The following is a 26,304-nucleotide window of genomic DNA, read 5'->3' as shown; positions in this document are numbered from 1 at the left end:
CCTCCAGCTGCCTTGCACAATAAACACCAGCCACTCCTTGCGAGGGGATGCGCAGCATCCCAGCCCTTTAGACGATGTCCCAACGAAGGTCCGGATCCTGCCCTTGAGCCCCCCCGTGCCTCAGTTTCCCCCACTGCCCGCTGAGTGTGGGGCAGTGGCAGCTCTCCCTGACCCCCAGCCCTAATCCTCCGCCAACCCCGCCCCGAGCCCCCAGAGGGCACAGGCGGCGCATCCGAAGCCAAGGTGGAGGAAAAAAGGAGGATTTGGGGTTTCCGCATCTCCCACTGCCACCTAGCGATGCAGCGCGGCCCCGCGGCTCCCCAGGAGCTGGGCACGGCCCCTGTCCCCACGGCGGGGACACCCTTCTGTCCCCGTGCTCCAGCTCGCCACCACCTCCACCCCTCCGGGCCCAGCAGCACGGCTCCCCGGTGCCGGCTTTTTGTCTTTCACTCGTGCGCTGAGCCGCCAGTTCTCAGCCTCTGCAGGGAAGGCTTTGGGACCGACCCTTCTCCCACCTGGGATGGATTTTGCAAGCCCATTTGGCCATCGCCGTCACTGCTTGGGGGGGGATTTTCGTTCCGCTGCATTCAAAGCCGGGTTGTTGCGGTTATTGCCTTGCCGCGAGACACTGACATGCTCCAGGGCGAGGGCTTGGTGACCCGTGGTGTGGGATGGGTGTGAGCGGCCTTCTCGGGGACTAAAAACCTCCTCGGCAGCCTTTGTGGCTTGGGAAAACACAATGGCAGGGCTGCACCCTCCTGGGCTGTGGGGCAGGGGCAGAGCAAGGGGCACAGCCCTGCCTCTGCCTGCCGGCCTCGTCCTGCCCCCATGTGTGAAGGGAGCACCTCGGCACGGCTTTCTTCTCGTCTGGGGGAGGACAAGGCTAAGCACACACAGATTTGAGTGTTTTCTCCAGGTTATCCGGCTCCTGAGCACCCTCAGCTCCAGGAAGTTCAGCGTGCGGTCAGAAAAACCTGCTGGCCCGCGTGTCTGCGGTGCCCGGCACGAGGCCAGCCCGCAGCCCGTCAGGGGATGGTTTCTCCCTGAGCTTCATCTGGAGTGATCCTGGGCTGCAGGGAGGAGCTCTGCTTCCCAGCACACCCAGGCTGGGGGGGACACGGTGCTGGGGCGGCAGGCAGGCTTTAGGGACGTGAGCATCCGCCCCGTTCCAGCGGGTAGCAGGCAACAGTGCAGACACATGGGTGGGTGATGGAAACCCCAAGGAGAAGGCAAGGAAATGAGGAGGACACAGAGGATCCTTGGGGAGATGAAGGCTAACTCAGCCATGATGCAAAACCCCCCTCAGCAGCGCTGTTCCCCGTGCAAAGAGAGGACCTGAACCCGCTGGGTGCAAGGGGTTAAGTGTTGGGGTCGGTGTGGGTGAGGAACACGGTGGCCAGGGAGGGTCTGTGGGGGGGGACCCTGGGGGTCAGGAAGGCCGCAGGGCGGCTTGGTCGGCCAGGGGACGTCTCCAGGTGGAGGGCGGTCCTTGAGAAACTGCTGGTGGTACCCCAGAGGGTCAGCGAATCTTCTTCAGGTGCAGGTGGATGCTGCTGCTGGACTTGAGGACGAGCTGTGCTTTCAGTACAGGAGGCCTGGACAGGTTGGGGAGCAGTTCAAAGCGGAGCAGGGTCAGGGCCACGGCCACCTTCATCTCGCTCATGGCAAACTGCTGCCCGATGCAGTTCCTGGGGAGAGGATGACAAAGGCTCCGGGTGAGGCCTTCATCCCTGACCAGCCCCGAGCTGGGCTCAGCCCCGGTGTGAGGTTTTTGGGGTGGTGCCTTTGGGGTATCCATCTGCTGAGGGTTCCAGTGACACATCTTATCTAGGAACCCCCTTGTGCCACCCCAAAATGCATCCAGCTCTGGGGTGGGGTATTGCTGGTTTTTATTAATAAGCATTGAAAAAGTTATGAGATTAGAGAATTGGGGCTTTCTCCACTAGAAAGAGCTGTACGGATCCAGCTCAAAACCCAGAGACCTCAGACAGGTCATTTCTGGCTCTGTGTGAAGTATCTCCTCTTGCAAGTTACTGAGACCTATCTCTTGAAATGGCAGGGGAACCACAACGACTTGGAGATCCAGCTTGGCTTTGATGTGTGCTGGGTATTTACCCCTAAACCTCTAAAAGCCCCTCTTCCCAGTGCAGACAACAGAAACTGTAAATACCTCCACAAATCCACAGAAGTGTGTGAAGCCCTACAGTGACCACAGAGCCTCGGGTGCGGGAAATGCTCTGGAGCTGATGGAGCTTGGTGGAGATACTGTTAAGGAGCTGGCCAAGCTGACCTGGCTCATGGGCGCTGGGGGATTAGCCTGAGGGGCAGAGCTCTGGGTGAGGTGTCCCACACAAAGCAGCCTGTGGGGAAGGAGCGGGATGGAGGTTGAGGTTTTCACACCTGTATCCAGCAGAGAAGGGCAGGAAGGCGTGGGAGTGCCTCTGTGCTGAGTTCTCAGGAGAAAACCTCAGGGGATCGTACACCTGCGGGAGCAACAAGGGCCGCGTGGTCGGCATTGGCCCTAGCACGAGCAGCGCCAAGTTCTCCCTGGTCCCCAACTTTGCATTTAGATATGGACTGTTGGAATGAGAGGCAAACAAAACAAAACAAAAACCCCAACAAAACAACTACAATTGGCAGGAAGGCACAGGCTGCCTTGTTCAAGAGGAGTGGATGTCTGGGCTCAGAGATCACCTCCTCTTCCTGCTATAAAGGTAACATACCTCAGGGTCTTCCCACACGTCCTGGTTCCTGTGAATAGCAAATACGTCCAACACAACTTGGCAGCCTGGAAGCGATAAAAAAACTCTCGCCACCTCAGAGCAAAGACACAGGGAAGTGTTTGTGAGATTCCCTCCCTTCCCGGACTCTGCAGGGGCTGTGGCAGGAGATCTGGCAGAGACATTTCCCAGCCCGTTCAGGTGGATCAAACCCTGAAACCCTCCCATGGAAGAAATAATGGCCTCAAAGCTGAGCCCCACTCTGGTACCAGTGGATTTACTTTTACTCTTGGCCAGGATCAGCACTCTGCACATCCCCTGGGGCTCTGTGAACTCCCTGGAGCAGGTGCTGGGACCTTTTCCAGCCACCCTTCCAGGCACACTGTGGCAGTGAGCTGTGGTGGCCCTGCAAGGCCTCCTGGAGAGAGAAGACAGGCTGGAAGCCTCTTGTGATGGACAGCAGCATGAAGGATGAACAAACCCAACGGACCTGCAGGTAAGCTGCGCCCATCAGAGAATGTGACAGGTGTAGAGAGCTGTCGGGACAAGAGAGGAACCGGTGGGAAGAGGCGCAGGCTCTCCTTGATGCACATCGTGGTGTATGTCATCTTCCCCAGGTCCTCCCTGAAAGCAAACCACGGGGTCAGGCTGCGTTTGGGTGGCACCACTGGGGACACCAGCGGCCGTGGCTTGTCCTGCACACCGGGTGGTCTGGACTTTTGTGTCTTCCATCTCCCACTGGAATTTCTCCTTTCCCTATTCCTCCATTTGCTGCCAGCTTTGCTACGTGAGAAACAGAATGCACCAGTGCAGATACAGTATAACGTGGATGTTAGTGAGATTTCTTCTCAGAATAAGTGGAATGAGCTCAGAGCAAAGAAACCAGGAGTACTAGCTCACCACTCAATGGTGTCTCGGTCCCCCAGGATCCCCTGGATCTCCTCCCGGCACTGTTGCTGGTACTGCGGATGCAACGCCAGGCAGTACAAGAGCCAGGAGATCCCACTGGCTGTGGTGTCATGACCCTCAAACATGAACGTGTCCACCTCAGCACGCAGGTCCTCATCGGATAGCCCAACGCCATTCACGTCCTAACAAAGAGAAGAATATATCATCCTCAAGCTCTCATTAATTGGACTTGCCCATTTGGATATAGAAACAACCCTGGATGTTGATGAAGAAGGGCCTGATTTGGCTTCTCCTGTATCTCCCTGTACATCAGGAACTAAAGCAGCAGAAAATATATCCCATAAATGTGAGAACAGAGATGCTGGCTGCCAACTCTGCAATCATCAGAACAACAGAGTTGGGCTTTGGTGGGATACCAGATCCCAGCCCTTCAGGATGCCCTATTTGTTCTCCTGCCGGGGTCCCTGCTACATTTTTCAGTAATTTGCTTTGTTCAACTTTAGTTTAAGCACAAAAGAAAGCAGTAGCTCCAGAAAGAAGAGTGAGCACAGAGTGGGTCTCCTGGACACCAAATGGCAGCTCCCGTCCAGAGCATCTGAAGACATCTGTGGAGGCATAACTACAGAAGGCAAGAAACAAAACCTCTTGAGAGGACTACAGCCAAGGTGGCCTTCCTGTGACCTTTCCAAAGATCTCTCTTCTCAGGTTTCTGACAGCTCACATCATTTAAAATGTTAATGTGCTCAATGACAATGAAGAAGGAAGATGAAATTCTGAGCTGTTTATGCTCAGTCACTGCACCTCACACCTTGGTGTTACCTTTCCTTTCAATCTGCCTTTCCCCAAGCTAGGAAATGGGGAGCGGGGGAGCTGTTGCCAGTAACTCCAGCCCAAACTGGTGAGCTCCCTGCTGATGCATCGCTGGTGCCGCAGAAATGAGGTCCTTGGTGTCTGACAGGATTATTTCAAACATTCACCTTGGTACAAAAAAGAATGTCCAGAAAATCCAGGTGTCTCTTCTTCTGGATGTTGTGAAGTTCCTTGTCACTGGTGAGCAATAACTTTCTTTCTTTTATTACTTTATCTGCACAGAAGAATGAGCAATCCATTAGATGCGTCCTGCTGTCCAGAGAGAGCATATACCATACTGGGTCAGTGGCTTAGACCCTGTTTAATGCCTAACCCTCTGGTCAGTGCCTGCCTAAGGCCCCCTCTGAGCTCCAGCTGCAAGTGGGTGAGAAGTTTACCTGGGAGAGAAAGAGGGAGAAATACCTGTGTGGGCATAGGCCAGCTTGCAGGCATGCTGAAACTTGCGGCCTTGGCGAGTCCAGCCGTAGAAGGCATCTCTGTAAGGTAAAGCCTGTATTCTCTTGCTTATGAGGCAGCTCAGTTCATAAACAGCTCTGATGTAATAGTCTGAGTTGCTGTGAGAGACCAAGGTTAAAGTTGGTGTTGGCAATTGAGTGGGGCAAACAGGAGCGCTTGTTCTCCCAGAATTTGGAGGTTCATGCACTGACCTCTGAGTCTGGCAGTCGGTGTTAGAGCTGAAGGCACACTTCATGATGTTGTCTAGCGTCATCAAGCTGATGTCTTGAAAGAGCTCCACTGACTTCGTCTGTGTGCTGGTCTTTTCCCATTTATCCTAGTGGTGGAGAAAGCACACAGAGGGACGGACTTCCACAGCGGACTCAGCCACAGTACAATCAGGTCATATTTCACTATCCCTGCTTCTTCCCAGATCCACACTGCTAAGCTAATTACTTTATTTTCTCCAACAAAGGGCCTAGTTCAATGCATATTCTGTGAATTTAATCAAGCTATTCTGTGCGTTTCTTTTTCCAAGTTTACTGTTCCTGGGCTAGGAAGGGATATTCTAGCACTTGATTTTACTGGAAAGCAGATGAAAGAGAGAATAAGTGCAACAGCCAGAGGAAGGTGGAGGGAGAAATTTCAGAACTTCAAAAATCCCCCCAAAATTCAATGAAATTCTAGGAACAATCTAAGTCCAGTCTCTTTCCTTCCTTCATCCCCACACCTAATTATTTTCACTGGTGTACAGTTAGAAGCTAAAAGTGTCAGGAATGATGATTCTCACCAGCATCACGTTGACTGAGTCGGACATCAGGGCCACGTAAGATTTCAGCAAGTCATAATGAAACGCAGGAGTGAGCAGCTTCCGATGCTGAGACCACTTGGTTCCATTCAGGGTCAACAGCCCCTGCCCTGGAGACACCAAAAGTAGCAGTCAGCTACTCCAGACTTCGAAGACTACAGGCTCTTTTGGTTGAGGAGCAGGCTAACATGAAAAGTCTGAAAGGAGAAGGATTTGGTGGTGGAACCTTTTCTCCAGCCTCCCTGAGGCTGTGAGCTCTTTGGATGGAGGAGAAGCATGTCCGTGTGTCCTGCACCAACAGCTGTGCACGCCCAATTTGCTCTGAAACCGGCTCTCTGCCAAAGCCGTGGTAGCGAAGGCACAGGGCTTGCTCGCTTGGTTTTTCTGCCCCAAATTTTGCTGGACACACTGGCTTGCACAGGCCAGGGTGTGTGATCTGAGGCAAAGCCAGACAATATGCAATGCGGGCAACTCCGGTGCTAGTGCTTGCACAAACCAACCCTCCCGTTTGGGAGCTCTGGTTTTAGGATGGAAGAAAGTGAAATGAAGGCAGATGAAGGAGAATAATGAAAGGAGCAGCTTGGTTGAAAGGGATAATGGAAGAAAATTACTTACCAATCCAGGGAGCTAAGTATTTATAGGGTATATTAGACTTTGGATCTGTGAAACAAAATAAAGACCAGAGCAGTATAAGCATCTAATGAATGCATTATAACAAAAATAAATTCAGGATAAATTGCCGCTAGAGTCCCTCCTCTTAGTCACAATGTAGAAACCTGGGATGGGCCGGTGGTTTGAGAAGGTGAGCAAAGAAGGAATTCCAATAGCTGTGAAGGAAGCCAGCAGAAGGGATGGCTCCCGGCAAGTTTCCCATGATTTTGTTGGTAGGGAAGTGTGGAGGACGGGACAGGACTTCTCCAAACCAGGTGAAGACACTTACCACCTCGGACGAGTATGTTCTTGGCATATTCAGGATGGTGGATTACCAGGATAGGCAGCACCATTCCAAACCATCTGGGAAAGGCGTAGGGGTATTGTTGTCTCCATGACACCATCAAAGGTAACAATTTTTTGCCATTTATCTGCAATGACAGTTAATTAGGCAGAAAAAGAGGGGCATGCCTGGGAGGGCAGAGGCAAAACCTGCCCTCCCACAGAAAGCACATGCCAGGTGTCCTCTCCTGGGAAGCAGAGAGTGGTGGACGTGACATGGGGGCTTTCTACGCTGCAGGTGGAGGAGAGGTTGGCTGTGGCAAGGGGAAGTGTTGAGATGGCCACGCTCCATGGTGCCAAAGTGGGACCCAGCTGTAGCCGAGCTGTGTTAGGACAGCCTGGTGTTGGAGTGACTTGGTGTCACGCTGGGGAGCTACAGCTGGCATGGGCAATGCGAGGGTGCCCAGTGTCTGCTCAGGGGGACCAACGCTGCTACTGCTACAGACCTGTTCCTCAGTCTGGCTGTACAAGCTGGGCGTGCAAGGTGAAAGCAGAAACATCCTCAGAAGGATGAAAGTGGCTGTGACAAAATGCCCTGCTCACATGGCCATTTCCTCTTAAGTGGGTATGGGGGGAGAAACTCTTGTTGGTAGAAGATTTAATGCAGAAGAGAGACGTGGTTGCTCACTCTTAAGTAACTTCTTGGAAGTCCCAGACATCATCTAATGGCATGTTTAAATACACGATCAAAACCAACATGTCTCTCTCTTTTTTTTTTTTTTTTTTTTTAATAATAATAAGGCATATTTCACATCTAGTCACATTTTCTGCCTGCCCTGCAAAAGTCTTGTCACTCCCTGTACAAGGAGATCTTCTCCTTAGGAAGGGGTGTGAGTAGGGGACATGGCACACGCCACCTTCACCCCCACTCGCATCCTAACGGATGCCTTGTGCAGTTTTTGGGACAAAGCCACCCCGGCTGAGCCCAGCTCTGTCCTTACCAGATGGTTGTGGCCGTAGAGCCAGTGTCTGGGGGGACCAGGGAATGCCTCCAGGGCTTTGATGAGCTTCTTCCTCTCCCGGTAGATCCTGAGCACCTTCGGTAGCACGAAGATGACACCTAACACCACAAGCAGCTGCAAAACAACAGCAGAAGGTCTGGCTATGCTGTCCAGCAGAGACACCAAGCTGGCTCAGCATCCAATGTGCTGACACTGCCCTCCTCTCCCTATTCTTCTGCTCCTCCTGTGCCCGGGCCTAATGGGGGGCTAGGTGCAGGAAAAGCCCTCTCCCTCTGCCTCTGCTGGAGCTGAGCCTGGCAAAGTGCTGCTGGTGTGAAGTCTGGGTGAGATTTATAGCATCAGAAGTGTCCTGGTAAGCGATGCGTCATCTTGGCCCATAACCAAATTTCCTGCTTTTCCTATTCACCCTTTTACCTGCTTCCAACAACCTGTGGATGGAGGCAGCTTGCTAGCAAACAGCCCATAAATATTTACTTTGTCTGAAGTCTGTTACATCCCAGCAGTGAGTGAAAGTGCTTGCAGCCAGCACAGGGCTCCACCTCTGCTGCGTTTGCCCGTGCCCAGCTGGCCAAAGCCACGTTCAGGTCTGATAGCCCTTCCTCTGACTACATGAAGTGAGGAGCAAACAGGCCACTTCTGTCCGACACACACGTGCTGGACTGATCCAGCCACACTCAGCTGTAAAAACAGTGCCCTTAGTGACTGTAACATCACACAGCACTGCTGGACTATAGGCAGGGGAATGGGCAAAACCCGACCAGCACACAAGGCTTCGTGGCCCTGTTCTCCAAGGGGCCCAGTCACAGACAAGCCAGGATACAAAATTATTGCTCAGAAGAATTATCACTCAATAGGTAAGCCGAGGAGTTAGAGAGCAGCAGAGCAGTAAAAAGGGCTGCAGCGAGACTGAGGGACATCTAACCTGGTAGGAAGGGGTGATGGTATGGTGATCTTCACTCCTGTCCTGGTGGGTCCTCCTTCTGTCTGCAGGGCAGGTGGGGGACTTGGGCTGGAAGCCCACCACGTTTGGCTGGTTTTCAGGCATATTGCAAAGAGAAGGATCCCAAGATGGGCTGAAATCATTTCCTGCTTGGGTGCCTGGATCTCTACGACCAGGGTCTTCTGAAGCGTGGACACTTTCCTTTAGCTTTCAGTCTAAATTAGACCACAGCCAATTGAAGCCCGTGTTTTCTGCTGGTAGAGTGTTTTTACTGCAAAAAAACTCCTGTTTGTCTGGTGTTCATTGTCCAGACGTGTCCTTTTTATAGTGGCAGAGACCTGGAGATCATTGGCTGAAATGAATCTGCACAACTCCAGTGAAAACATTTAAACTCTGTAGACGGAAAGTTTATATGGAAATACCTTACAAGACCCATGAATTACCTGACTCTGTGACAGTGACTGAAGGTTAGTGAACTGAGAAACTTTTCCCTCAGCTGGCTTGTGGCATATTTGTTAATTAATGATTGCAAAGACAGAGCCCTGGGTACAGGCTTTTATATTACAGTCCTAGGCAGATTTGAAGTGTCCAGCAGCTGTGAACCCACGCGAGGGCTGGTGGGTATGTTGCTCGGCTGTTGCACATGAAAGCAGGCTGAAGTTCACCATGTGCTGGTTTGGGTGTAGCATGGGAAAGTGCCCGGCCATGAAAGCTGGACTCATCCTATGTGATGATCCTTTTTTTTTTTTCTTTCTTCTTTTCTTTTCATGGACGGGTAAACTAGTGCACAGAGCAGGAAGACTCAGCCTAACTCCCTGCTGGTCTTCGTAGAAAAAGTGATTGCGTGAGTTCCTCAGCTGGGATAGGATGACCAAGCCAACATTACAGCTCTCCACATGGCACTGGGCTTTTGTTAGCATGGCAGGAAGATGCGTTGCAAAGAGATGATGATAACAGCTGATAATCTTTTGTATCTCCACAGACTTGGGTGCTTCTACTGCTTGAGCACTGTCCTACCACATTGCTTCAGCCCCCCACTGTGACCGTCCCCCTGAACTGGACCCCCATAACCCACACTAAGATGGTGCCTCTGGTTGTTCAGGCTAGGAGGAAGAGGAAGATGGGGGTATATCCCCCATCTGGCTTTTGTCACCCTGACTTCTTCCCCACACCATTGCTAACATGCTGCATCGTTTGGCCCAGAGCCTAGTAAATCATTAGAACCACATCAGCCAACAATTTTGAAATTTAAAGAAGACACAGGGACTCCTTGTAAGGCAAAGATGTGGATTAAGCTATTGTCTTGGAGAACTCCCCTGGCAGGCACAGAACAGAGTTAATTTTTCACACACTTGGCCAGCTTCCTGATGCTGAGTGCATCTTGTTATGCCAAGCTGGCTGAATCCATGCAAAAGTTCAGAGCAGAGTGAAAAGTTGTTCAGGAGGCAGGAGATTGGAGTCTGTCAGACCAAGCATTAGGGAAGGATTCCTTAGGGAATGATTTGTCTGCAGCCCTAGCAGGAGAGACCCAGTTTGCCTTGACAACTTTACACTCCTGAGCAGGAGTTCTCGACTCCAGGGACCTCATGGCTATGGAAGATGTAGGAGACACATCTCCTTCCCTTTTCTGCACAGCACCCACTATGATCATCCTCCACCATCTGCAGTGGTGTGATTAACAGGCAATTAGGTGAGGAGGCAGCATGGGCTGGTTGTCCAGCTGGCTGGGAAGCAGGCAGGTTGCTTCGGGGCTCCTGCTGATGCTTCTTGACTACCAAGGAGGTGAAAAAGGAGGAAGAGGCAGCACGTGGAGCCACTTTTGGGATGTCTGAGCCACATCAATGGCTCTGCAAGCTGCCTTCAAATGTGGGTCTGAAGGATGTGAGGAGAGTAATGTTACCATGAGCTTCTCTCATCAGATGGGATCACAGAGAGGTGAAGACAGGTCTGTCATCATGCTTGGGATTAACCTTGAAGTTCAAGTGGTGCATGCTGCAAGAGACCCCATTGCCAATCTACATGGTGTTATGCCCTCTGTTCGACAGCTGTCCTTCTTTCCTCCAGATGTTTTAAACTCTCACCGAGCCCTAAAAAGGTTTTCATATTTGTTCAGAGAGCCCCTCTAGGGAACAGTCCGCCACCAACGAGCCTCTCCTCTGGCCTTGCCTGTGACTGTGGAGGGGAGGGAGGAGAAGGAGAGCTCCATGGGGCTGAGGACTTGGGGACAGTGGCTTCTGTGGGTCATTTGTACTGAAAACCTCAACACGCTCATATATTGCTCATATAAGCTGGGTGCCTTGCCAGGGCCACATAAAGGACAGAGGGAGGGATGGGAGCTGAGCTTTTGGCTGGCACCAATGGAGCTGTTTTGGGGTGCCCTACCGCATTACCAGACTGACAGATCTGGACCTGCCCGGCAGATTTCAGCAATCACCCACAAAATGGAGCAGAAATCCCCCAAGACCCACAGGTGGAGGGGCCTGGCTGGAGAGTCTCTACACTTGTATAACTACACAGACATTCTCATTGCTGACAAAGTCCCCGGACAATAGGTTTCATTATGGGTTACCAGGCAGGGTGGATTTTTACCCATCTGGCTCCCCGGTAGTTATTTAATAACCAGTATCAACTTCTGGGCATGGAGTCAAGGATATATGGGTTGGTCAAGTGAGATGTAGTGCTTTGAGCCGATAGGGAAGGAAGAAAGGGCCTGGAAGAAGAGTGTCTAAAGCCACATTTAGGGGGATTAGGAAGAAGAATCTGAGCTTGGGTGACAGCAAAAGCCTCCCTCTGCAGGGGGCTGGCCTAACCCAGCCTCCAGCCTCTGCATTTTTTGTTTCACCAGTGGAGGGGTGTAAAACACTTTTATCACAGACTCCAGAGGTTTGGGGCCTGCTTTGAATGTTTGGTCTGATACTCTTCAGCACATCCTGGGGAAGATAACACAGGGAGTTTTTGCAGGGTAAGAAACTGTGGAAGTTCAAAAGCGAAAGTGAGGTGGCCAAGGAGCAACAGGCAGAGAGAAGTGAAAGGGGACAGCACAGGCCTGGTCATCGTCAAGGACTGAGGCAAGGCCAGCCATGGCCTGCTGAACACCAGCAAGGCCTACGGCCCTGCTGCTCCCACACGTCCCAGCTGAGGGACCTCGGAAAGAAAATCTCAGCTGGAAAAGCACCTGCAGGTGCCTCCTGATAGCCCGAGAGGTCTGGGTGGGTTGGCAAGGTGAACAGGGGCTTGGCTTCACCTTCTGGGCATCTGAGGCTAGCAAAGCTACAGCTGGTTGCTAAAGGGTGCTTGGGAGGTTGTCAAGCATTTGCAAAGAGCCTCTCTACTTTTAGCTTTGTGCTGTGTATGCCTGCTTAATGGCAGTGTATACCAAGAGAGGTCATGCCATAAACTTAAAAAAAATAATGTTACACCAAGGATCTACCATCCTGTACCACAGCCATCGACACATACAATAGTTGTTTTCAGGGTCTTGGGAGTCTCCCCACTTAATTTAGACACCTAAAGAGAAGAAAGGGAGGTTCTTTCTCAATGGCTGGACACATACTGTTAGCAGTCATTGCAGAAGGACTGGTTTGCCAAGCAGATGAAATTTAGGTGGCAAATTGGTACTTTGCCCCAGAGCTCGACCTTGCAGCAGCTGCTTTCCTGGGTGTGCCTGTGTTTATTTGGATAGGAAGAAGAGTCCAAGCCATCTGTCCCTGTGTGTTCCTGCAACGCTTAGTGCTGAGAGATGAAATGTGGTTGTAATGCCAAGAAAAATAATGTTTCAGGCTTCCTAACACATGATATATGAGGAAATCATGGCAAGAGCCCAGCAAGTGTCGCAGAGTAATGTGAGCTGCCTGGATCCCATCTGACCACACACATCTCCAGAGTGAATTTATATCTGGAAGCATTTAATGCAGCTGTCTTACCAGTATGTTGCAATACTTATTTAATTTACAGGTTGCTCCCAGTGCAATATCCCGGTGGGGTTTAGATGTCGATTGCTGGTAGCACCTGATAATGGGTTTGCCCAGTGAGCAGCATGTGTCCTGTGCAGGGATTGTGTTCCCCAGGGATGTGAGCAAGCCACTGTCACTGCTGGATCTGCCAGCCCTGGTGTGCTTGGCAGGGAGCGAGAAGGTGACACCACCAGGCCGCTGTGAGTTATTGAAAAGCTGGGGCTGCTGCTGTTTAGCTGTGGCAATGAAAGAAATCCAAGATCTTTTTAACCAAAATGAATACTTACCCTGCTGCACCCAGCAGAGCCTCTTTATGAACTCTTGATAAATTAGTTATCTGATGGCCTGAATCAGGCGGCCCAAGGTCAGCTCATCATCTTTGCAATTACCCTTTTGGCAGCAAGTAGAGAAGGATTAAAAAATGAAGTAACCTCTCTGCATCTAGTACTTAACTGTCTTTATCGGTCTGGGTTGCACATCCCATGTGACCAGGTCTTTTCTTTACTCTGAAGTGTCTTAATACCTAGCAGAGGAAAGGTAACTGGGAGGAGAGACACCCTCAGAAATGGCATTCGGGAAAGATCTGGCACTAGGACCGAGTTGTCCCAGCAGCCTCAACCCGAGTCTCCAGTTCCAAAGCAGGGCAGCCACTGAAGATGTGGGATGCAGGATATGGGATGTGGGATGAGGGATGTGGGATGCAGGGCAGTGTGAGAAGCTGGAAAGGCCTTGGTTCTGTGCAAGCACAACTCTGCAACTACTGAAACATCAGTGTGCTGTTAACATTATTCTCATCCTAAATCCAAAACACAGCACCATACCAACTACTAGGAGGAAAATTTACTCTAGCCCAGCTGAAACCAGGACACCATGCCAAGAAGCCATGGGCCCAAGGCAGGGAGAAAGGCGGCAATGCTGCAGAACACCTTTCCTCTTCCTCTTCAGATAGGGAGAGGCAGATTTTTAGCGAGTCCTAAAAGTCCCGAGTGACTGAACAGGGCGAAGGCAGGAGCAGGTCGGCCACGAGCATGTATGTCAGCTGGGAACGCAGCAGAGCAGCCTTTCCTCTACCCCCAGGTCAGCCCATGCCCAAAAGACAGGCAGACCAGAGTTGTCCTGCTGCGGCCCTACACCACAGCACATCCATTGCTCTCTTTGGGCATTCAGACTGCTGCAAAAATGGTGACCTGCTCTTAAAAGCTCTGAAAATGGGGATTTCCAGGCAACCTATGTCAGTGCTCAAGAAACTTCAGTGGTTGCTTTGTGATATGTAATCTGTGTGTAACCAAATGCAATTTAGCAGAGGACATTTATTTACGTGAGGACCATTGTGACAACATCCCCTAATTGATCCCCATTTACCTACTCCCATTCAGCGGGTGCACTGAGTTCAGCCTCGTGCTCTTGCTAATCTGATGTTCTTGCTTTCATTTTTCACTTCTGCATGCCAAGGTTCATCCACGTGATGGCATTTTTTTAAAATCTTATCATGAAACAAAACTGAATCCAATAAAGAGATGTATGTTGTTTGCTTCTGGTGACCAGCTATTTTGATAAAAAAAAATTCTCACATTACACTTTAGAATATGAAGGCAAGGTATATTTTGGAGTAAATGTAGTTGCCTTTATGCTTGAATAGAGTTGAAGGACAGTGTCTTAATTCATCTAGTGAAAGGAGGTGCAAGGGAAAATTTTTAGAGAAATATTTGTATTTATGTATCCAAGTTTGGTGTCTGTGTTGATTACAACAGCTGGATATTATTGATTCATGTTACCTTTATAGCCTTCTATGTCTTCAAAATACCTTTTTGGAGAGGCTGCAGCCCCACCAGTTGTTTCCCTTCATGGTTTTGTGCAGTAGCTATGCCTGCTCTTCTGCTTTGTGTGTCCTTACAGAGCCACATCCTGATCATTTGAGCAGTTCTTCCAATTTATCAAGATAATTCTGAATCCTAATACCACATCTGTTTTCTGAACTACTGGGAAAAATCTTGTTTTAGTCACTTTGGCAGTTTTTGCACCAGAGGTGGTTTATTCTGTGGAGCCCATGGGAGGAGATTGTGGGGCAGCTGGTGTGACCAAGCTGGTGAACATCAGCAATACAAAGCAATGCAGTGGCTGGTACAGGAATTACTGGTTTATTAATGCAAAAATTACAGCCTATTTTGCAGTTTGAGCAGAAGTTCGGGGCCCAAACTATAATCAGTGCATTGAGTGTAATCAGGCATTGAGCAGGAAAAGAGAGGCGAGGTCTGCCCCAAGCTGACCTGCAGGCACTGGGGAGGTGCGGGCACCGAGGTGACCATGGGGACACGTTCAGCTGCTGGCAGCAGCGCAGGAATGAGGAATTCTCATCCCCAAAGCCTGCTGTGCACCTTTTGTCCCAGGGAAGCATTGTTTTCTTCTCCACTCGGTCCCTCCTGCTGCCTCTCAGGCCATTTCCCAGCATCAGTGGATTTTCTTTAAGTGCAGGTGAATGCCGTTCTTGGAGTGAAGGATGATCTGAGGTATCTTCATGGGGGGATTGGCTGGGTCAGGGGACAGCTCGAAGCGGAGCAGGGTCAGGGCCAGGGCCACTTTCAACTCGTTCATGGCAAACTGCTGCCCGATGCAGTTCCTGGGATAAAGCGGTGGAGCTCAGCCTCTGGGCACAGCAAGCACCCAGGGGACGTGAGCAGGGGACAGCTGGGGGAACCGGAGAGAGGGGCCCCTGGCACAGGCTCCGTTGGGCTGAGCCACCCCCAGGAATGCACGTTTCCTCTCCCCACTTCTCTTCCAAAGTCCAGTACTTTACCTGATTCCAGCAGCAAAAGGCAGAAAGGCATGAGAGTGCCTGCCAGACGTGTTCTCCAGAGAAAACCGCAAAGGGTCAAACACCTGGATGTGAAGTATTGACAGCAAGAAAAAAATCACTTATTTAAGGAGCAAAGGTACTGACTGGTATCCTTGGAAATGCTACACCCCATAATTTCTGAACAACCCCATTGGAGAGAGGATGCATTTCAAGATGGACTGACACTCATACACCAGACCCCCATGTTTTCCACAGAGCTGTGCAATGGTGTTGCTGAGACAAATCACACACAGCAATGATTACAGCCAAGGAGCTGTGACGCACGGGTGTGATTCAATTCACCACCTATAAGCCGAGCAAAACCATCTTTTTGTCTGTTAACTCGAGAAGCTTTCTGGAGCACTTCCATCTTCCTGGTGGTGCTGCACCCTGTGAAGAGGTGCTAACGCTGCTGTGTGACCACGCCATGCGACGACGACCAGAGCCTGAAACATGGCAGCTGCTTCTCAGCATCCCAAAGGTGCTGAGCAAAGACGTGCAGCAGCAAGAGTGCCCTGCTGTCCTAACGCACAGAGCGGGAGTTCAAAGAGGTGCAGCATACGGTGGGAAAGTTATTAGAAAGGCACTCCAAGACTTACCAAAGGATCTTTCCATACCATGGGGTTTCGGTGAATGGCATAAATGCTGATCGCGACGACGCAGCCTGTAAAGCAGTCGAGGAGGAGAAAAGGGCTCAGTGGCAAAGGCCAAATGATTTTACTACTGTGATGTCAAGCGGACATGGGACACACAAACCTTCTGGCAGGGTGCGTCCGTCGTGGAAGGTGATGGGTTTGTTGAGCTGCCGGGACACGCCGGGGACCGGCGGGTAAAGGCGAAGGCTCTCCTTGATGCACATGGTGCTGTAAGTCATCTTCCCCAGGTCCTCCCTGCAGAGACAGGGTAATTAGAGCCGCTTGCTCCCTCCCACTGCCCCCTTGCGATGGATGGGGTGCACAGTATCCAGCCACGGGCTGCTGCAAGCTGGGGACCCCACCACCTCTGAACAACTTTAAGCTTTCAACAAGCACAACATGACAGTGAGACACAAAAAGCCATGACTACAACGTGCGTTCAGCAACATGAAAAATCAGTCCCTTTGCATTCCAGGGATGTAAGAATGACTGTAATGGGGAAAATGTCATCAGATGGGGAAATGTTCACAAATGTTCACTTACCACTGAAGTGTCTCCCGGTCGCCCAGGATGCCCTGGATCTCCTCCCTGCAGCGCGCCTGGTGCTCGGGGTGCAGTGCCAGGCAGTACAAGAGCCAGGAGATCCCGCTGGCCGTCGTGTCATGCCCCTCGAACATGAACGTGTCCACCTCAGCACGCAGGTCCTCATCAGACAGGCTAGCTCCATTCTCGTCCTAGCAGCCCAGAGAGAGCTTCAGTGGCCCCCCAGGAGGGGACACTGCAATCTTTCAGCTATTGATGCATGAGTGATGATGGCTTTGGGATACGCATGTCCAAATAAATCTCTGTTTAGACTGAATCAAGGCCCCTTTTCATTTGTAAATCCCTTTGCCCCCTTATATTAAGACTGTGAAATCCCTCTTGGGGTTGAGCTCCCCAGCAGGCACTGCCAACATCTCAGTGGCTGAGCGCCAGGTCACCTCAGCCCCTCCTCAGCTGGGCAGGACCAGGTATGGTGTTTTCAGCTGATCTAATGGCTCGTGTGGCCCTGAGTACCTCTGGGGGTTTGTGGCACCCCCACAGGGGCTGGATTTTGCACTCTGTGGCCCTGCCTGCTGCTGCGTGTCCTCCTCAGCCAAGATGAGCTGTGCAGCCATCACCACTCACCTTGGCACAGAGCAGAATGTCCAGGAAGTCCAAATGCCTCTTCTTCTGGATCTTCTCAAATTCCCGTTCATCTTTAAGGGACTCCTTCCGCTCGTGGATCACCTTGTCTGAGCGAGGAAGAGTGGAAGGTTCAGCAGGGGCAGGAGATGCTGAGCCTGGAAATCACCTCCTGAATGCAAAGCTCACCCAAGGGGATGTCTCCTACCAGTTCCTGATGCATTTGACACATGTATTTCTGCATCCCACATCGTTTTGCTTTTTCAGGAGCATGACAACAAATGACGTGCACATTGCCATCAGCCACAGTAGCAGATCCTTTTCTGCACAATTCTTTGCCCACCACAGACCCCTTGGTCTGTCCTACCCACCCCTCCTGCACTGAAATCATGCCTGGCCTGGAGAGGAAAATCATTCCTGCCAGCAGTGTTGCCTGCAGTGCTCATCCCTCCATCTCGCCAGTGTCTGGTCATGTAACAGGAGTGTTCCCAGAGGAGAATCCCTCAGAGCCCTCTCTTAGCCCGGTTTAATAACCCAGGAGCTGTCAGACCCCTTGCTTCATGCTGGACACAAGCCGTTGCTGCAAGCTGCTGCTCTCAGTGGATGCTCACAGGATCACTGCATGGGCAAGGAGGTAACTCACCTAGGGACTCATGGGGGTACCTAATTCTCAGCTCTGGATGGGTTTTTTTTGGGCCAGAGGCCGGAGCAGTGCCAGTAGATGTGGCAGATGCAGCGCCTGGGCCATGCCTGCCACCTGGAAAGCTCTTCTGGCCACCACCTGCCCTGCACAAAAGCTTTGGGAGCTGATGAAGACGGGCCATACCTGTGTGGTCATGAGCGAGCTGGCAGACCTTCCTGAACCGGAATCCATGGGGGCTGAGCCAGTAAATGAAGTCGTTGTGGTAGGGGAAGATGCGGAGCCGCTGGTGCACCATCTGGCACAGGTCGTAGACAGCCTGGATGTAGGTGTTTTTCCTGGGAAGCGGGGAAGAGAATTACACCACTGCATGTGCTGGGATGGGCAATAATACCAGCCTGAAGCCCTCGCCACCTGCAGCCTCCCCAGGGTTCATGAGCAGTGACTAACCAAGTATTTAAGGGATAATGGCATCAGAAAGACTTCCTTAAGCCTAGAAGGCTGCTGCACTTCTACTTAGCAAGTGCTTGCCCAAGTGATTTGAGTCTGAGTGATCAAAGTGGATCTGGGAGAATCAGAACAAGGAATTTGCCTGCTTCCCCTTTGAGCTGCAGACTTTCCGCCAGGGCTCGGGGCAGCCAGCACTGACCTGTTGGTCTGGCAGTTGCTCTGATAGCTGAAGGCACATTTCATGATGCTATCAAGAGTCATCAAGCTGACATGCTCGAAGAGCTCCACTGGTTTCCCAACTTTGACCAGCTTTTCCCATTTATCCTAGGGGGCAAAGGAGACAAGAATGAGAAGACAAGGGGCAGTCCTGCAAGGTCTGCATGCACCCTCCCATTAGGCGAGTGCTTGGCCTTGGGTATGTCCCAGAGGAATGGAACAGAGAAAAACTGCTGTCAAAATCCCAGCAAGGGGAAGACAGCACCTGGCCTGATTTATCTCAAGCTGCTATGCACTGATCTGACGGACCCAAAAGCTGAGAAAAGGAGGAGAGAGAGGAGCACAGATGCACTTGAGCTCTCAGCGTGAAACCAGGCTGGGAAATAGGGCTTGCATATAGTTTTATGTCTTTGGTAAAGATTGCCACCTGGTGGCGTGGCCTGACACGGCACTTTGCACTGCCTGCAAGTGCAAAAACTGCACGAACTGCACCACAGTGCATTGCAAAAGCTTTCCTGGCTCTGCAGCCCCCGAACCCTGGCTGCTCCCTCGGCTGGCAGGAGGGAGGACAGCAGGGAGCCGCATGGAGCTGCTGGGGGAGAGCCTGGGCAAAGCCCCGTGAGCTGCTCTGGGGAGGCTGGGTGGAGAGGGATGAGAAGGAGCAGAGCTGCACCAGATCCTGCCTGTCCACGGGCAGCTGTGCACAAAGCCTCCAATCCCTCACCCCTAACTCACCCTGGTTTCTATCATGCCCAGCACCGAGGGATGAAAGGACACTGCATCGCTGTGCATCGGGCAAGCCAGGGACTGCAGTCTGGCCGAGGGTAGGATGACAAAAAATCACAGCCTTTAACCTCAGGTCACGGTGTAGCTATGCCCCAACCGTTATATTTTAGGGATTTGTTGTGAAACTTTATTTACTTTGGTTTTTCATTTACAAAAGTGCCTTCGACACCATCCCTACCAGCATCACGTTGGTAGACTCTGCCATCAGGGCTACGTAAGGCTTCAGGACGTCGTAATGAAACCCCGGCGTCAGGAGCTTTCGATGTTGGTGCCATTTTGGCCCGTGTAAGATCAGCAACCCTTTCCCTAGGGAAACACAGGCAGCACATGTTTCCGTAGGCACAAACAGAACGGTTTTAACCTGTCTATGGACACAGCCCAGCTAAACGTGCTAAAAAGTAATAATTTCAGAAAGCTTTTTGACATAACTGCATCAAGGAACAAGTGCAGTGCTGCTAATTTATAATGTGTTCTCAACTAACTTCAGGATCATTCCTGGAAGGCAAAGCCCTGGGAATACTTACCGATCCACGGGATAAGGTGTTTATAGCTGATGTTATCCTTGGGATCTGTAAAAAAAAAAAAAGAGAGAAAAAGGAAAGAAAGAGGAAAGAAAATGGTAAGCATTTCACCAGCATCAATCTACCAGTTCGCACCTGAAGGCTGGCCCCGGGGTACCACTTCTGGTTGGTGTGAGACAGAACTGGTGGCAGCCTTGCAGAACTGATCGCTATTTCATGGCAAAACAACACTGTTGGGCCCAGTTATGAAAAACTGTATAAAAGCAGATTTTCGGAGTGGAATAAACAAGAATATTGGTAGTCCAAAGTTGAACGGATACGCTGTAGGATAAATGATTAACCCTCCCAGACAGCGCTGTCTAGCACCTCTCTCTCTCCATATGCACCAAACCAACGGCTCCGCAGGGTGACCGTGGGTCTGAGCCAACACCAAAGCTCCGAGTTGTCCTCTCCTCGCTGTGATCAGGCACCAAGAAGATGACTTTTTAAGGAGCACTTGAGGAAGTTAGATTTGTTGGCATGTTTCAGGTGGTTTTGAGGGCCCCTGGTCCCTTGCAGCCCTTGGTGGGACACAGAGCTGTGTGCCTGGAGCATGCAGGACAGGGCACGCAGGAGCCAAATATCTCCGTGTCTTTGGATGATTTCTGCAAAGCAACTTATTTGTGAAATCCTGCCTTGCTGTGAATTGTCATCCTGGCACGGGACAGCTGCAGTCCGTGACTGCTGCCCCACAGCTGGGTGCATCGTCTCTTACCTCCTCTGGCAAACAGAGCCTTGGCATAGTCGGGATCGGTGACAACCAGGAATGCCGAGAAGCTCCCAAACCAGAGAGGGTGGGCATACAGGTACTTCTGTGACCAGACCTCTACCTTGTCCAGCGCCTCTTCCTCTTTGAGAAACTGCAGTTGTGGAAAAGTGAAAAGAGAAAGAATGCCCAGATTCGGTGAAAAAAATAAAATCTCCTAAGCCACCGTCTTAAAAAGCTCAAGGTTAACCTGCACCACAAAACTATCACCAGCAAGGGGTGGTTCTCCCTCCAGGCTTGCCCAGCACGAGAAGCAGTCGTGCTTGTTACTTTTAAACATCATATAAAGTAATTCTTCCTTATCAATTAATCCTAGCCATGGGGAACACCCTTATGGGCAGGTGCGCGCTGCCTATCTGCGCATGCATGTTTGGTGCTCTTTTTCCGTGGCCGCTCCAAAGATTTACCCCAGACAGCACCTGGGTTTTGTGGCAGGAAAGGACATTCTTGCTTGCATATTGCTGAGCAATTAGCACCCAGGAGTAATGAGAAAATACAGCAGCACTTTTATGGCAGCCAACTGCATTGCTGCTGTGCCTGCTCTGGGGCAGCAATGCCTTCTCACTGGGAAAGCTGCATGCTGCTTCCTCCAGCCAGTCACGTGGAGAAGGCCAGTGTCCAGGTAAAACCCAAAGAATGAGTCCAAAGTCAACAAGGGAGCGTGTAAAGGAGGGGATGCTGGTCGTTAATGTCCAATCAAGATTTCATTGATTACCACGGATTTAATTTAATCTGCAATGGAAAGCCAGTGCTCCCAGAAAAGATGCTGATGAGCAACACGTGAACACTATCACCTATAGCAGTGGCACTGGATGGTTCATTCTTTCAAAGTGATCATTGTTTTATTGCTTTTTACAGCCGGTTGTGTTGTACATTAAACAGGCAATAACCAATGAACTGGTTAGATGGCTTGATGGAAATGTCCAGGGTCGCCGGCAGGGAAGAAAAAGATCAAAGAAGCAAAACATGCACAAGTTTCTTTAAACAAAAGCTGCTCTGACAATCTTGCCAGTCCACCCACAGACCTAGTCCGGCTGTGACACTAAGCAGAGGGAAGGGTTTTGGTGAGCTAGGGCTGAAACAGCAGCTGCTGCCTTGACCAAGCTGAAAGTTTAATTACACCTGCCGTGCAATTAATTTGATACGGTGTAGAAATTAGCCACAACGTCACCTTATTTACTGAGTCGAGGGAATGTTTGCTCGATTACTTTAGAGCTGACTTACCTTGGCTCAGCTTTTTGTTCAACAAGCATTTCTCAGGCCGCGGTGGTTGGTGCTCAGTTAGCCACCCACCCAGCCTCGTCCCGGGGAGACACAGCGGGCGTCTGCTCCGTGGGGCCAGTCCCAGCTCACCCCCAGCCAAACCCCAGCTCAAGATTTAGCACTTACTAAAGAGAATCATACATTTCTCCAGTTTCAGGGGGCCAGTTTTCCTCCTAAAGGCAGCAGTCCTCCCCAGAGCCCATCTGCCAGCCTATACCTTGGGCAACATCAGCAAGGGGACTTGGCACGGTGCCTTCAGACACCTGAGCAAGTGACAGTCCCTTGGACACAGCTGCTTGGGTTTCCTCCTGTCGTGCGATCAGAGAAAGCATAAACATGCTGGCAGTAACCGGGACAGCAGTAAGCCTCACTGTGCTCAGCTTTCCAGGGGTGGCAGAAGTCCTAATGCCGCAAGTCTTTGCACCTAGCCTACTGTCTGGAGCATCGGCACCCAGTTTGATCCACGCTACTGCGACAAATCCTTGCGCTGGCAGAGAGTGGAGCGAGTTCTGTGAAAGGAGAGATTGCCCCCAAGGTGAACCACCTCTGCCGGCCGTGCAGAGGGGGTTAAAGTCCTGCAGGTTGCAGAGGAACGTCAACCGTCAGCTCCTGCTTCTTAACCAGATATGAGGCGTGCATGTTTGGTGCGCTTTTAAAAAAAAAAAACACAAAACACAACAGCACTTCTATTTCTTCCTCCCTTGGGTGCTTTAAAAGACAAGTATAACCCCTGCTTGGTTCTAAGGAAGAAAGGTAATAGCCCGATCTCACGCCGAAATGCAAGATTTGGAATGGATCCAACGTTAAAAGCATCTGGGAAGAGGCGCCTAAAGGCGTTTTTAATGACCACGCGCTGATAGCGAATGAAGCACAGGAAACACAGGAGCTGAAATCTGACCACTAAGCTGCACTAACACAGCTTAGTCAAAAATAGGCTTGCTCTCCTCCAGCGGGTGCTAAAACAGGCGAGATGCACACAGAAGGCTGCTGAGGGACTGACGGCCCTCCTGGACCGTGGGCAGCTCCCCTGCAGTTCCCAAAAATTGTGACCATGGGGAAGCGCAGCCAGGCCCTGGTACTCTGGGTTTTCGCCAGGTCATGCCACTTCAGCGAGACAGAAGGGCTCTGCGCCGCCTCTCCTGACGCTAATTTCTACCAAGTGACTTGGATAAGCAGAGGCTAACACCTGAGAATGCTTCAAAACAAACAGCGATGCATTCCCAGGAGAACTACCTGAGGCACCGTAAGTATATTTGAGATACTGAACTGAACCAAAACTGGCACTTCATTACTTTATATCGATGGAATAGGAAATTCCGGTGTTCTCCCCGAATGCAGCTGCCAGACATCCCGTTAGCTCCTCCTCTAGGTGTCTGTAGATTTTGTACTCGGCATGTGCCTAGGGCATTTACAGCTTCCTCACTGGCTCAGTGAACTGTTGGTTTTTAGTGAATTTAGCAGCACTTAATCAGTAAAACTAACAGGAATCCTTCCTCAACAAAGTAGAAGCTTGTCAAAGGTAAAAGGTTACTTTAGTCCAAGGTAAAGTTGAACTGTGAACAACCTAGCAATGACGGGAGAGAGTGATCAGCACAAGGGAGTCAAGTCCCATCTCAGTAGAAACTGGCACAGCTGAGAAACTGGTGAACACACTTCATTAACTGCAGTTTTAAAGTCTAATTGGCAGCACAACAAAACCCCGAACTGGCCTGTCTTCACATTCACGTTGCCAAAAGCCTAACTGTCCTGCCCAGCACAGCAAAACTGGGGCTGCCGCGGCGCGGACGGGGTCTCGCCGAGGTCCTGCCTCCGGCAGAACTTCTCCGCCACATTTTCCAACTATTTTTTTGGGGTGTCAGTTATTTAATGTGCCATAGATTGGGTCAGGGTGGGGAATCAGCAGAGGCCAGGAGAGGTCAGGGTGATTTTAGAAATGCAGAATCAATCCCAGGATCACAGAACGGGTTGGGGTGGAAGGGACCTTAAAGACCACCTGCTTCCAGCCCCCCGCCGCGGCCAGGGATGCCACCCGCCAGATCCACTTGCCCGAAGCTCCATCCAGCCTGGCCCTGAAGGCTTCCGGCAAGAATTAAAAAGCTCTTCCACCTTAACATGAATTAAAAACCTTTTCATATCGGGCAGCCACGCTGCACCTCGCGGAGCTGCCGGGAAGCTGCACCGTGCTCACGCGCTGACCCGTGTGGGCGAGCACGCATCTTGGGATCACTCGCACACGCCACAGGCGCTTATAACGGCACTTTTTGTGCCCACGGGCGTGTCCGGCCGTGGGTTTAACCCTTCCTTACGAGGACAGCCGTGGGTTTAACCCTTCCTTATGAGGACACCTCGCGTTACTGCCTCATGCCCCCCCCCCGGCCAGCCGCCGCCTCCTTCCCCCCGCGTTTTGCCGGCACCGCAGCGTGCGGCTCTCCCCGGGCGCCTCTCCCTGCGCTCCCCACGCGTGTCCCCCCCCCCCGTCCCCACGCGGGGTCACCTCCCGGCCGCCCCCCGTTCCTCCCGCAGCCCCCATTGCCTCCCCCCATCCCCCCGGGGGGCCGGCGCCCACCCGCGTTTTCCCCCCACCTCGTGGACGTGCCCGAGCAGCCAGTGCGTGGGGTGCCCGGGGAAGGCGGCCAGAGCCCGGAGCAGCTCCCTCCGCCGGTGGTAGAGCTGGATGGCCTTCAGCAGCACGCACGTCAGGCAGAAAACGGCGGCCAAGTGCAGCACCCGGGCCACATCCACGCCCAGCCAGGTCGCCTTCATCCCCCGCCGGCCCGAAACCCAGGCAAGCCGCTCGCCGCGGCTCCGGGCGGGTAGCGGAGTCCTTGTCCCCGCCGGCAGCCAATGCAGGGCGGGGAGGCAGGGCCGGGAGGCCGAGTGGAGGCCAAATCACGGCACAGCTTGTTGGGAACGGAGCTGCCAGCCCCGGGAGATGCCGCCCGCCCCGAGCCCCCCCGCCCGCCGGTACCGGCGGCGAGCCCCGGGCTGGGCTGGGGGGGAGCGGGGGCTGCGGGGTGCCCGCGGGTCCCGCGCTGCTGCGGGGAGCTGCTGGGACGTGGGGGCATAAAATAAAGGGATGTGGGGCTAAGCGGCCACGCACAGCCGGGTTTGTGCCAGGGAAATGCAGGGGGTGCGTCTGGCAAAAATTGAGGCTGGGCGGGGGGGGGAATCAGGGCTTCGCTCCGCGGAGATGCGCTTGAGCGCTGTGTGAGCAGAGGCACACTGTGAAGGTACAGCTTAAAGCTGGCTGGGACAAAATTTGAAGATGTGGCCTCCACAGCGAGCAGGGAGTCCGGCCACGGGACTGGTACTGGGTATAAAACAGCCCCAAAAGCCACAGGTTGAGGGATGTGTGAGGCAGGGTGGCTGGGTGTTCCCCGAGGCGAGGGACTTGGGGACTGGTGCAACCAGGCTGTGGGGACAGAAAGTGTGTCCCTTCATGGGGACAAATCCATGGCACCGGGTGCTGGCCGATGGACGCACAGGAGGTGTTTGGGGAGCCCCAGGCTCTCCTTTGCCATGCAGCTGCACAGTGTTGGGCATGGTGAAGACCATGGGGCTGGTCCTGAGGGCTTGTAGGGGCAGGCTCAAGGAAGCCAGCACACACTCTGGGGACATGAGGTGCTTCCTCGTACTGCCCTGGGGCTCTCAGACATCTCTTTGCCTCCCTACTGTGCAGGGATGAGGTTTAGGTTGGAAATTTGGAGAATTTTCTTCTCAGAAAGAGTAGTCAGGCATTGGGACGGGTTGCCTGGGATAGTGGTGAAGGCACCATCCTTGGGGGTATTCAAGGAAAGGTTGGACCTGGTGCTTAGGGACATGGTTTAGTGGGTGATATTGGTGGTAGAGGGATGGTTGGACCAGATGATCTTGGAGGTCTTTTCCAACCTTAATGTTTCTATGGCAGGTGTTACTCTCAGACTGGGGCTGCAGGCGGGTTTAGCACGTGTGACTTTGAAACTGGGGCTGAGGCCAGGTGCGAGCTGCAGGAGGAGCCACGGAGACGCCACCTGGTTTGTGCTCTTCGATTAAACCACTTTTAATCATCTCCTCAACCGTGCCCTTCGATTAAACCACTTTTATTCACCTCAGCTGTTTCTCAGGCCCGCTCCTGCAGAGGGCAGAGGTTTTGCGTTGAACCGGGTCAATACTTAAGGGTGACCACAAGCCCCACCTGCAGAGGAGGTCACGCATGTAGGGGATCCCCCACTTATAGGGAGACCCCACACGTACGGGAGCCCCCACTTGTAGGGGAAAGAAGAGGCGGCCCCCCTCAGCAGCGCCGCCCCGTCAGCGGCGGGTCTCGAACCCGGGCCCCTCCCTCAGCGGGCTCCCCTCCGAGCGGCGGGCGGGGCGGCCCCGCGCCGCCCAATGGGAGCGCGTCTTGCTGGCGGGTGGGGG

At 52.3% G+C, this 26,304-nt stretch overlaps 2 protein-coding genes across 4 annotated transcripts; both read right to left on the bottom strand.

Moving 5' to 3' along the window:
* Window positions 1-1,423: 1,423 nt before the first annotated feature.
* Window positions 1,424-8,973, bottom strand: LOC106032913 (cytochrome P450 4B1-like). Of its 3 annotated transcripts, none has more exons than XM_048059222.2 (13): window positions 8,620-8,973; window positions 7,677-7,811; window positions 6,683-6,824; window positions 6,358-6,402; window positions 5,725-5,852; window positions 5,147-5,271; window positions 4,902-5,053; window positions 4,607-4,713; window positions 3,621-3,811; window positions 3,211-3,344; window positions 2,724-2,788; window positions 2,401-2,483; window positions 1,424-1,688 (listed from the first exon to the last, which is right to left on the bottom strand). In XM_048059222.2, the coding sequence occupies exons 1-13, from the start codon at window positions 8,740-8,742 to the stop codon at window positions 1,520-1,522; spliced, it is 1,599 nt and encodes a 532-aa protein (XP_047915179.1). In that variant the 5' UTR covers window positions 8,743-8,973; the 3' UTR covers window positions 1,424-1,519. The 3 variants fall into 3 exon arrangements, 2 of the variants coding, with proteins under 2 accessions (XP_047915179.1, XP_066857844.1); XR_010833374.1 differs by having other exon boundaries at window positions 1,560-1,688; window positions 2,401-2,577; XM_067001743.1 differs by lacking the exon at window positions 2,401-2,483 and having other exon boundaries at window positions 1,476-1,688.
* A 5,727-nt stretch (window positions 8,974-14,700) lies between these two features.
* On the bottom strand, window positions 14,701-24,779 carry LOC106032947 (cytochrome P450 4B1). Its single transcript, XM_048059223.2, has 12 exons — window positions 24,487-24,779; window positions 20,590-20,734; window positions 19,839-19,883; window positions 19,493-19,620; window positions 18,512-18,636; window positions 18,049-18,200; window positions 17,226-17,332; window positions 16,602-16,792; window positions 16,180-16,313; window positions 16,023-16,087; window positions 15,385-15,467; window positions 14,701-15,207 (listed from the first exon to the last, which is right to left on the bottom strand). Exons 1-12 carry the CDS (start codon window positions 24,664-24,666, stop codon window positions 15,039-15,041), a joined length of 1,524 nt encoding a protein of 507 aa, XP_047915180.1. The 5' UTR covers window positions 24,667-24,779; the 3' UTR covers window positions 14,701-15,038.
* Between the last annotated feature and the right edge of the window lie 1,525 nt (window positions 24,780-26,304).

This window comes from Anser cygnoides, chromosome 8, assembly GCF_040182565.1.
Source record: "Anser cygnoides isolate HZ-2024a breed goose chromosome 8, Taihu_goose_T2T_genome, whole genome shotgun sequence".
Taxonomy (NCBI): Eukaryota; Metazoa; Chordata; class Aves; order Anseriformes; family Anatidae; genus Anser; species Anser cygnoides.
This window is presented reverse-complemented; position numbering and strand designations above follow the sequence as displayed.